Source organism: Bombyx mandarina, chromosome 13 (genome assembly GCF_030267445.1).
Source record: "Bombyx mandarina strain Sakado chromosome 13, ASM3026744v2".
In the NCBI taxonomy this organism is placed as follows: Eukaryota; Metazoa; Arthropoda; class Insecta; order Lepidoptera; family Bombycidae; genus Bombyx; species Bombyx mandarina.
In genome coordinates, this window is record NC_143220.1 from 7,155,708 (window position 1) to 7,168,441 (window position 12,734).

Sequence of the window (12,734 nt, forward strand, 5' to 3'; positions counted from 1 at the left end):
TGAAAATGGGTGTTGGCTTGACGATGCCTTAGAAGGCGTGGTCAAACGATCGAGAATAGATCTTAAAAACGTTGAGGTGTTTTTTTTAAGATTGCACTCATTACACGCAATTCATAATGGTGGGAATGTTTATAATTAGTTTATGTAGAAAACGTGAAATTACAGTAAATAGCCAAGCCGGTATGTTAAATTTTCATTACGGCATGACTCAGCCTGTTTTATTACTGTTATAGCTATGGACGAGCAAACGTGCACTCGCCCCACACGATGTTAAGTGCCCACCGGAACCACAGATAGGTAACTTCACCGACCTTACGTCGGGTACAACTGTCAATTGTGTTATAATTACATCTATCATGTTTTTCAAAACGGCATATATGAATGATTGCTACAGAAACAGGTAAAAAGGGCTGTACGTACCCATGGAGACTCGTTACCAGGGTAGTAAATATATGAATGCCAAGTATGACTTGATATGGTGGTAGGACCTCTTGTGGTTCCGCACGGGTAGGTACCACCACCTTGCCTATTTCTGCCGTGAAGCAGTATTGCGTTTCGGTTTGAAGGGTGAGGCAGCCGTTGTAACTATACTGAGACCTTAGAACTTATATCTCAAGGTTGTTGAGCGCATTTACGTTGTAGATGTCTATAGGCTCCAGTAACCACTTAACACCAGGTGGGCTGTGAGCTCGTCCACCCATCTAAGCAATAAAGGGAAAATAAAAAAACCGGTCGTCGTTACTGAAGATTTCACATCTCTGGTATCACAAATACGTAGGCCTATGTGTAAATTTACCCGTCTCGTATTGTATGAGTCAGTGTTTTCATTTAGCAGCGAATATAGATGAACTGTACTTCGCATTCTGGTGTGCGTTCGTAAACATAGACACGCTTATTGTATGGAAAACTCTTCAGTCACGTTCGGAGATATCAGAGCGTTGTAAGGACACACGAAAATGAAATAATCGAAACAGATTTCGAGCAGTAGCGGAATCGATTGACAGCAAATGCTCACGTTGACCAGTGGAAAGTCAATTTTCGTGTAGACAAGAAGTAAAGTTCTTTGTGCGAAATTTTCGTTCGTAGAGTCGGTCGCACTGTAGCGGGATTTGTAGCTATTTTCGTAGAAAAAGTGCTACGAACGCACACTTTCATTTTAAATGATTATTTCACGTTTAAAATAGAAATAATTGATGTAGACACTTTTAATGCCGTTTGAAAAATATTTTGCGTGAACTATGTGAAATAAAACCGTTTTAAAATGTAATTTAAAAAAAGCGTATTAAAAAGGTTTTAAATAAAATTATTCTTAAAAAGAAACCAAAACATTCAACTAAAATAAATATAAACGATACTTAACATTACTTTCAATTCTTAGAAAAAAGTTAAAGTAGCAACTTAATTTATTCAACTTTTACTACATACTATTTTAGGTAAAATAAAATTATTCCACACACAGGAAAATTACCTGTCAGATACCTAATTGACAGATTGTCGTCGTCGTGGCCTAAAGGATAAGACGTCCGGTGCATTCGCAGCCAAACAGTGACACTTCGCCTTTAGAACGCGATAAAAACAAAAACACACTGTTGTAATAACATCCTCTAACGAATAAAATGTTCATTGTGAAAATAACGATTTTTCGAATTAAGCCGAAACTCTGATCAGTCTCTAAAATATATAAATAGATAATCGCGTCTCACAGAATTTCAAATTCACCCACATATAACGATGGAACCTTTGTTGGATAGATGGGAGGGTAAATAAATTATTTAAAAGTGTTTTATTTATGTTATGCTATGAGGTTTGATACTTTGCCCCTGCTACCTCCCCCAGATCAGGCGAAGCTAGGACATTCCCGTGAGAGTGGAGGGGAGTCGTTTGAAAGAAAAAAAGTAGTTTGATACTGGTGCCTAATGCGTATGGAAGCTTCCGTACAGTCATCAAATTATGACAAACGCAGTCGTGACTTGAATTAATCGACTGAGTTTCTCGCCGGATCTTCTCAGTGGGTCGCGTTTCCGATCCGGTGGTAGATTCTGCGAAGCACGGCTCTTGCTAGGGTTCGTTTTAGCAACGTCGTCAGGTTTGAGCCCCGTGAGCTCACCTACTAGTTAAGGTTAGGTTAGCGGCTTGGCTCTGCCCCTGGCATTGCTGAAGTCCATGGGCGACGGTAACCACTCACCATCAATTGGACCGTGTGCTCGTCTGCCTAAAAGGGCAATAAAAAAACGTTACGCTGAAATAGCCTCTAAAGACTATCAGCATAGGTAGGAAAAAAAGAAAAAAGGTAGATTCTGCGAAGAATTGCCCTTGCAAATTTGCTCAGGTTGAGCAACTCACTCACTTACCCATCCGCGCGTAGCTGGTATAGCTCCTTAAGCTATAAGTGAATAGGTAGGGAAAAAAGTGCCAAGCAAACGTTGGAAGAAAGCCCACAATAGCTTGTGGGCTGAACATAGTCGCGCCTTCGTCACGCTGTATATGTTAATTCATTTTCGGACATTTATTATAATCGGGTCTAGGTGAAAATCTCTTCTGCGTCGCTCCAAGCTGCAGCAAGGAGTAGTCGAGCACTAAGCATTCATGTTGTTCTGCTTTTAGTGCTTTTTGTTTTTCAATTAAACTAATTAAATCAATTTTTATAGCTAATTCAAAATTTGTAGTAACTTAATAAAATAAAATAGTGCAGATTAATTTATTTATTTTGAAATCCTTAGAAACATTAACAAAAATTTACAATGAACTTACGACTAATCATGTCCATCAGTTAGCTTTTAAAGCTATTAAGTACACACGCTAAAATAAATAAATTAAACAAAAATCAAATTGAGATTCCATGCCTTTGGCACTTCGGCAGACTAGGTCATATCTCGCTAAAGGAGGCACCGTAAAGAGAGCTAAAATACAAAAGAGAAACCCACAAAAAAAACCTTGCTTGACTAGGAGCAGTTTCAACTCAAAAATTAACCCTAATGGAATTTAACCTATATCACAATGAAGGAATTGCGCATATTTTATTTAAATTACGCCCTAAACTAAATCGCCGACATCGTGAACCTACGATCCAACATACGACATTGTCAAATTTCTTTTAAATATATTCTTAAGCCTAAAAAACTGATCTTAAGATAAGTAGGTACTCTTTTAAGAAATAAATAAAATTTTAACTAGCAATATTTCCTACACGTTAATATTTACACATTACTTTTTACATTCACAAAGAAAGTTTTGTGACTACGTCATCGCAATTAGTTACAAAATCACATATCAATTAATACCTTAAAAGAAAACTGGATGCGTAATGGGAGTATATCTTCATCTTTCTCGCACGCCTGCATCCTAATTATGGTGTCGTCATGGGATATTATGGACATACCATTTTATTGTCTGACACCAATCTCAGCAAACAGCTAGAAACCGAATTTAGACTAGCCGTTTTCTATTTAAATTAATATACATTTTGACATGAGCAACCTTATAAAATAATTGAATTAACATCTTTGCGTACGTCTAATGCCAATAACTTACTTAAAATACTCTCAGTAGAATAATACTTGTAAATTTTTATGAATCTACTTGTGTACTTAGTGCGAGTTTTTTAACGTTCTCGATAGCGTAAAAGTTAACTCAAATTTGTATGGAGTTGGAACAGCGCCCCTAGCGGCAAACGAAGGGAAGCTGTTTGAACTCCATACAAATTTGAGTTAATCTTTACGCGATCGAGTAGTTAAAAAACTCGCAATAAGCACGCTCACCGGACAAACGTTGCTTTACTATGCCGACGATGGGACAAAACAAAAATACTGAACTTACATAATTAAGTACCCGAGATAAATAAATAAATAAAAAAAAACATACCAAAAAGTGATACAACACGTACCTACACAAACACCATTTGGCCCCTTTTTGATATAATCATAGAAAATAATAAATAACTTACAATTTATAATACTGTTTAAATTCACAACTTATCATTAATATTAAGACACATTTATTATCAGTCAGTCGTTGCGTATACTGATTTAGTATCATCATAATCATGTTTAGTCTAGCGTCATTGGTCCGTCACTATAATTCAATGCCATCAGCCGTATTAGCTTGAGCCGTATTCTTGGTGGTCTTCGTCACCGCTCCGATCTATATCTTTTCACATTTGCAATGAGCTCGGTTCCAAGTCATGTCCGTCTATAACAAGAGACAGTAATATTGTATTCAAGGAAACTAGTTAACTAAAGACAAAAGCGCTAGTCAATGGCCTTAAACCCTCCAACCTTTCATACTGTAGAAGATGTATCTATATATCGCACCTTTAGAATTGAAGTTGCTTAATTAAAAATTCTTGTTCTTTTTTGGTAAACGCCAAAAAGGTAATTGAAGAATTGTAATTTTTCAGTTTTCATTTTAATATTATACTTTAATGCGCATATCTTAAAGCTTAAAGTACGCGCTTGATTTAAAATAAACGGTGAGTGTACTTTGTCCTTTCTCGACTAAAATTTGAATTTAATTTTGTAATTTTAAAACTTTATTTTTATAAACTGACTAGCTGACCCGGCAGACTTCGTAGTGCCTCAATCGAGAAATAAAAGACCTAAGCTTTTGTATAAAATAAACTTAAAACAAACAAAAGGAATCCGTCCGACGGTGGACACATCAAGGGAAAAACAATTGTTATTTTTATTTTTGATTCCGAGCATTTTCATATTTATCTACCTTTTAAACTTTCTCTGGAGTTCCAAAAATAATTCAAGACCAAAATTAACCAAATCGGTCCAGCCATTCTCGAGTTTTAGGGAGACTAACGAACAGCAATTCATTTTTATTTAAATAGATATAAGAATATAGTGTTCATAAATCGGTCAAAGTACAAAACTCATTTTCTTAAATTTTTTTATTAAGTCACTTCGATTCCAAAGGTGCGATATTTCAGCTCTCTCGAATCATCTACACATGAATAGGTAAACTGTCGTTTTCTCCGCTTCTAATCGCGCGTTTGCTTAACAAATTTCACAATGTCCGACTTTTTGTTTCCGGACGGACACGGACGATACGAATCGTGCGAGATTAAGCCGCGGTGAAACTGTTTCAGTTTGTAACATAAAGTTTCCGTCGTCACTCGTCACTCGTCAACCGTATATAAATTACATGGGTCACGGATGATTTTAAACCACCTATCCTTTTGTTGTTGTAACTACCAGATATTAAAAATTTAGGGCGTTTTGCTAACCCTCGAATGAGTACCACCATCTTGGCTGTTCCTGCCGTCACCTTATAAGTTTCGGTTCGACGGGTTGCACAGCCATTTATAATTTAGACTACGACTTATCAAGGTGGGTCACGGCGTCCACGTCATAATATCCATGTGCTCCAGTGATCGCTTAACATGAGATGGGCTCGTTCGTAAATCTAACCGATAGAAACGGTGACTTACTGGCGGCTTATTGTCATTTATACTCTACCCTATCTAGACCAGCGTTATCTTCTAAAAAGTAGCTCACAAAGCTAAATTAAAGTGTGGACACAGATTAATGACTGAAACCATTTGAAGTCACTGCTCCTATGGATTAAAAGAAAACAATGTTGCTGAATAACAATAAAAAAACAGAAAAACAACAAAAAAGCAAAAAGAAACAAGGTTTAAAGACAATGGATGCCGGTCGAAGCGTAAGTACTTTAGATGAGGCGGTTTTAAACATATGTGCACATGATCATGCATTACGAAACCAAAGTGCCATTAAACTGTTGTAAAAAAATGTGAGTTAAATGTTATTCTTCTTTGAGGCAAGTAACACAATAATGTCTAAAGCTCATGCACAATTAAATAGGACAAAATGACTAAATATTTCAATTTGATTATGCTGTGTCGGTCGTATATTTTTGTGATTACATTTTGCAGGTCCTTTCGTCCAATGCATAGCGCATTTGCAATCATTTGATTAAAATAAAAGTTTCATAATTCCCGACACGGAAACCCAATAAAGAAATGTAAGAGAAAAGATTTGATGTTTCTTAAACCATCAATTACTCCATATGACTTTCCATTACATCGCCTATAAAACTACCCTCAAAAGAAGAATAAAGAGAATGTGATATTAAAAAATATATATGAACAAGCTTATTAATACATGTTAGCATACAAATGTTTAATAAACGCGCCCGTAATTAGTAAGACATCCATCATCTTACGAACCTTCTTGACGCATTCCCTCCTGTCCTCGATATTGGGGCAGTGGCAGCTGCACTTACGAGGATTGAACACCCTGGGGGACACGCAGTGGTCGGGACTCAGGGCGCAGCACCCACACTTGACGTGCTCCTCCACCGCGTACGTGGCACATGATTCTTTATTCGTGTTTCCATTGTATATTCGTACCTGTTCGAAAATATGATAAGATTATAATTACATTTATTACATATTAATTACATATATTAGTTCGTCGTGGCCTAAAGGATAAGACGTCCGGTGCATACGTGTTGAGCGATGCAAAGGTGTTCGAATCCCAGGCGGGTACCAGTTTTTTTAATGAAATACATACTCAACAAATGTTCACGATTGACTTCCACGGTGAAGGAATAACATCGTCTAATAAAAATCAAACCCGCAAAATTATAATTTGCGTAATTACTGGTGGTAGGACCTCTTGTGGGTCCGCACGGGTAGGTACCACCAACCTGCCTATTTCTGCCGTGAAGCAGTAATGCGTTTCGGTTTGAAGGACGGGGCAGCCGTTGTAACTATACTTGAGACCTTAGAACTGATATTTCAAGATGGGTGGCGCATTTACGTTGTAGATGTCTATGAGCTCCAGTAACCACTTAAAACCAGGTGGGCTGTGGGCTCATCCACCCATCAATGCAATAAAACATATATATATATATATATATATTAAAAGAGGGCGGCTTGTGAAGTGGCTGAAAAAGTCGAAGCATGCAAATACAGGGATCTAGGCTCCGAATATGTTTTTGTACCATTCAGTGTCCAGACCTTTAGTCCGCGGGGTCCTAGCACTATAGGCCTTTTTAAGGAAATAGCAAAAAGGTTAATCGACATCACAGGAGACCGAAGAGCTGGCAAAAAAAAGGAAGCAAAGGGAGAACGGTGCCAGTATTTTCGGAACCTTGCTTAAAGGGACTCCTTTTAATATTATATTTTACTTATTATAGTGATATTATTACTTTTTAACGTTTTTAGTTTTAAGTTCATTGTTAGAGTTGATTGTCTCATATTATTAAAACAGCTTTAGAAGCCACAAGAGAGTGACATCTTCACATCGTAGGAGGCTTAGTAAATCCATAATCCCTGAAATAGAAAGAGCCTCGCCACGAGTCAATTCGTGTGTTATCTGTCAGTTTGTGTTTATAATACGTTCATTAATCGTTAGTCCTTGACACAGTTATAACACGATTGTCAACTGATTGCGACATTGTTATTATTGAAATGACATAATATTCTGAATAATTTTTGTGTACAATTGTTTATTTTGTTTTTAATTGAAACCTTCAGGTTTGCCTGGAAATTTGTAAATTGCATATATTACACGATAAACTCTTAAATTTCGTGGCTTTTTATTCAGTTTGCCAATTATTTACGGTTTTAATGATCACTGAGGCACGTGTTATGAGTTGGCTGGCATTATAAGGGTTGGAAGCACCATTGTGTCTATTTCAGCACTAATGTTATCAAAAGTTGCGATTTGGTTGTAAGGCTGTTTGTTGGTCTATTTACTCGAATAAAAAAGTGACAACGAAGAGATATTTGTTAATGTTTTTTATTACTTAGATAAGTGGACGAGCTCACAGCCCACCTGGTGTTAAGTGGTTACTGGAGCCCGTAGACATCTACAACGTAAATGCCGCCACCCATCTTGAGATATGAGCTCTAAGGTCTCAGTATAGTTAGTCAATTTTATTGAATTCTCTGTCATACCGAATGCGTTCACAAACTCGTAAAAAAATTTGTATTATGCATTTCTACAAGCCTTTGTTTTAGTATAATTGTTGTAGTTGTACACCTGTAATTGTAGCGGGATCTTGCATCACATTTTGTAACGCTTATCTATATCGCGACATATTATCTTTTTGAATCTAATCGCATATTAATACGTCACACACTGTTAGTCTTTCTAGTGTAGACAAATAAAGGAGTGTCAGAGAGTAAATGTAGTCACACTTCATACCACTTTTCCATCATTAAAATGTACCTTAAGATCAAATGATGGTTTGTGTTTTATTCAGTTGCTATTTATCCTAATTATCATACATTGAAATTGAAAATCGTGACAGCTTTTTTAGCAAATGCATTTGGATAAACTCATTTAATTTTTTAGTATTACCAAAGCAGTTAGCAAATTCTACATTAACACCCAATTATCTGTAAGTGATTTGTCTCGGTAATATTGGAATAACGGTTACTTTATTCTTCGGAAGGTATGACTGCTTTTATTTAGATATTTTACTTGATAATATAATTCAAAGCTATTTTTTGAGGAGCTTGCGATATAAAAAGTATAAAAGCGCTAATTAATTAACGGACTAACTGTGACTGTAAAAATTTTACGTTATTTACGGGAGTTTTAGGGAATCTTAAAACGGGCCTGTGGGAATTACGAACTATTGCGTTTTAGAGGCAAGAGCGAGGGAGCTTAGTAGTGGTGGTGGCTTATGCTTGATGATTGGAAACTATATTATTTACCAAGTCTCGAACTTGGATCCCTTGTCATACAAGCTCGTAGTACCGATCGCTATACGAGCACTATATTAGTCTTTTCTTTTATTTTTTATTGCTTAGATGAGTGGACGAGCTTACAGCCCACCTGGTGTTAAGTGGTTACTGGAGCCCATAGACATCTACAACGTAAATGCGCCACCCATCTTGAGATATAAGTTCTAAGGTCTCAATTATAGTTACAACGGCTACCCCACCCTTCAAACCGAAACGCATTACTGCGTCACGGCAGAAATAGGCAGGGTGGTGGTACCTACCCGTGCGGACTCACAGGAGGTCCTACCACCAGTAATTACGCAAATTATAATTTCATTTTTATTACACGATGTTATTCCTTCACTGTGGAAGTCAATCGTGAACATTTGTTGAGTACGTATTTCATTACAAAAATTGATACCCGCCTGCGAGATTCGAACACCGGTGCATCGCTCAACACGAATGCACCGGACGCCTTATCCGTTAGGCCACGACGACTTCAAAACTGGTTTTGTAACTGGTTGTCCACATTAGGTTTACGGAAATCAATTCTTTATATGGATAACTGAATTAATTTGATTTGCGAATACCATACAAAACGTTCCACAGTTTCAATAACAATTTTGAATTCTGAAGCCTTGACAAGGACTTCTGAGTGCACACGGGGTGCTATTTCTTAAATTTTCTGAGCAATAAATGAACCCATCGTTTCAACCTTTGGAGTTTATTAAGCACTAGCTGACCCGGCAGACTTCGTAGTGCCTCAATCTATAAATAAAAGACCTAAATTCTACAAACAAAAGGAATCCGTCCGACGGGGGACACATTAAAGGAAAAACAAAATTGTTATTTTTATTTAATTTCGATCATTTTCATATTTATCTAACCTTTTAAACCTTCTCTGGACTTCCACAAATAATTCAAGACCAAAATTAGCCAAATCGGTCAAGCCGTTCTCGAGTTTTAGCGAGAATAACGAACAGCAATTCATTTTTATATATAAAGATTATGTTATTAGCAGTAGAATACTCACCGGTATGTGTCTGATTTTTGTTTCAGTCGCAATACAGGATCCTTCATTGTCATAATCGCAAATCCCGACACAGTTCTTCACCCAAACCGCGCTAGGGCTCACCTGGGAGAAGCACAAAGGTCATTAAACTTTCCAAATATGAAAGTATTAGCTGAACTTCATTCACAAAACAATCTCCATTAATCGAACACCGCTCCAAGGATAGGAGCTGAAACTAAATAAGATTTTTTTGCGCTTTTTGATACTTGTGTGAGGTAACGAAAGTTTGCTGCTTTTAGCTAAACGAAAAACCAAAAATCTAATTGACAAATAACGCATTTAATATCGGTAATAACACTATAATTAGTCATGAAAGTCCTAATGAAATGCGTAATATGACGTAATTGAAATATAGCTTGTCTAATCTTCTCGGATTCAACAATTTTGCAATTAAACATTGTCTTATGGATTTTCTTAGTCATTTAAAATAAATATTTACTTTTTTCATTACGACAATAATGACGTTTGGTACTAAGTAATCTAAATTTCTTATACAGTGCTATTTATTTAGGAATACAAGGTGACAAGCTTATGTATACTGCAGTTCAACCTATTCTTATTAAATGTTAATTCATATTTTTGTATCATATCTTAATAATATACATACCTAGTTGGATTAAAATGATTTATGTATTTAAGTATATATAAAATATCAGTTTCCGTGATTAAGAGGGTACTTTTCTTGTAGATTAAGGAATTTGGGATATTATTAGAACCACAGCTATTTTTATAGCCAGAACATTAGAGTATTTACGTAACTTGAATTTGATTATGGATTTAATTTGTTTCATTATGACAGTGTCACATATTTTTAAGTAATATTTTTAATTTTAATGTCGGCCTGCCTCAAAGGCATTGCTCGTGTTCCGTCATTAAAAAACTAATAATAAAAATGACATCATGACTTAGTATTTATTTGACGTTTACAGAAATTAATGACAGGCTAATTATGTTCAACTTGGCACCGGTGACGTGACATAGAAGTTATGTCATTTTACGCAATTTAAAATAATAAAAAAAACTTATATAAATATATCCGTATTGGGTTAAAGTATTTCTGCAGATTTATTTAGCTCGTGTAAGTCGGTATCCAACATATTATACTTCAATATAATATTGACACAATTGAATATGAAGGTATCTAATAACAAAAGTTTTCAAAATCGAACATCTACAAATTATAAATTGTTACATCCTAGTCATTTATTTTCTGGAACTTTCGCGAGCTAAGGACCTGATTAAAACCAATTTTATGTATGAAACTATAACGATCGCTTTTATTTTACTGAAAATTGTCAATGCGAAAATTAAAATAACCGAAATATGACTAAGATTGTCAGGAGTGTAAAGCTATTTTTATTTAATCTTAATAAGTATAAATAGTATAAGCCGGTTGGCACTAAACTTAAACTACTAAGTGTTAGTTTGACACATGAGTTTCAAGTTTTCCATCCTCCCAAGCGGAAAGGATTGCAAGTGCATTTCTAAGTCTAGGGGTGCTAACATAAACGCGTATTCGAAATACTCAGGGATGTTATCCAACGTACCAGCTCGTGAGGTGAGTTAGGTTTTAACTGCACGAAGACATCCTTCGGTTCACCGCATCTCGACTTTTCCATGATGTGATCCCTTTCGTTGCTGAGTTCTGACGTGCAGACAACTGTCGACAAGAATATGGATAAACTTATCATTTCTAATTTAAGTTGTTACAAAACTTTCAAAATACAAATAAGATTTGTTAGAGTTGCTGTAAACACGTGTCCAGATTAAAACTAAGTAGTACTAGTATTTATATTGTGAATCGGATTAGGAACTCCATCAGATAATAAAGTGAAAGTATCAAAGTTTTAATTTTTTTACTATTAACATGATGTAAGTAATAAAAAATTAGATTGTATAGTTTTATCAATGAACAATAAAAATAATTTAGATTTAAATAAAACTAGTTGAGGCTTTTGCATTGCATGCGATACCTTTGATGTATTCCCCTATCCTGAAGGGTTCCCCAAGGCGCTCGCTGACTCTAGGGAACTGGTGTCTCGCTTGCACGGCTACAACCGCAAACAACACTAAACACAGAACGAGCTTCTCCATCTCTCACTGTCACTACACTGCACTATCCAAGCACGTGCTTCTGCTCCGACGTCGTGTACAGGTCTGCCCCTGGGCTCGCCGGTTCAGTGCTATAAGTTCTGAGGCGGGGCTGAGTCACTGTGATCCTCATGATAAAATTGCGTCACTCAGTGTTTCACGACGTCGCCGTGTTTGAACAGCTGACCGTGACGTCGGGAGCGACGACATTAGTTTTCGGTAGCGATTGTCGGAGAGGCTCACCGAGCGCTCGTGTCAACCGCGTGTGCTACTCAACGCTTTCACTCATGGTAAATTATTAAATGCTTTCCAGATAAGGCGTAGCCGAGATAAGGTTTTTCAATTTCTGTAATATTTTTGGAACGAAGTTCCTTATGGGACGATGCGGAGGGGTACTCTAACCGAGAAAAAACGTCCGTAACGTAAGATTTTTATTTATTTATATCTTACGAACGACTGTATACCATGCTAAGAACTACTTGATGGGTAATTCATTTGTTAGTGTCTTACTTTGTTACGTTATACTTAGTTTTTTTTTAAAGTTTGTAATGTATTCTGCTTTATAAGTTTATTAATAAATAATTACAGTCGAAAGCGTATTAAAAATATATACAGGTTAATTCTCCGTGACGATGAAACTGTAAGTATTAAATACTGCGTGGACATAGGTACCGCAAAAGCGTTTTCAGTATTTAAAAGCTATTCTTTAAATGGATTCATCTAAGAACTTTTAAAATGGGTATTGTTGCACTCGGGTTAACAGGACGATTATTGAGTTAGAGATCACAGATAATTATTAACATCGGATTTAATATGACTTCAAAAATTATGAATTCTTGTGTATAAATAGGTTTTCATCATTTTTAT

The 12,734-nt window shown here is 36.2% G+C and overlaps 1 protein-coding gene across 2 annotated transcripts; it reads right to left on the reverse strand.

Annotated features, from left to right (window-relative positions):
• Positions 1-2,687: 2,687 nt before the first annotated feature.
• On the reverse strand, positions 2,688-11,957 carry LOC114242971 (uncharacterized). 2 transcript variants are annotated; one of them, XM_028174318.2, is made up of 5 exons: positions 11,750-11,957; positions 11,324-11,436; positions 9,738-9,839; positions 6,194-6,376; positions 2,688-4,188 (listed from the first exon to the last, which is right to left on the reverse strand). In XM_028174318.2, exons 1-5 carry the CDS (start codon positions 11,868-11,870, stop codon positions 4,141-4,143), a joined length of 567 nt encoding a protein of 188 aa, XP_028030119.1. In that variant the 5' UTR covers positions 11,871-11,957; the 3' UTR covers positions 2,688-4,140. The 2 variants fall into 2 exon arrangements, with proteins under 2 accessions (XP_028030119.1, XP_028030127.1); XM_028174326.2 differs by having other exon boundaries at positions 6,250-6,376; positions 11,750-11,956.
• Between the last annotated feature and the right edge of the window lie 777 nt (positions 11,958-12,734).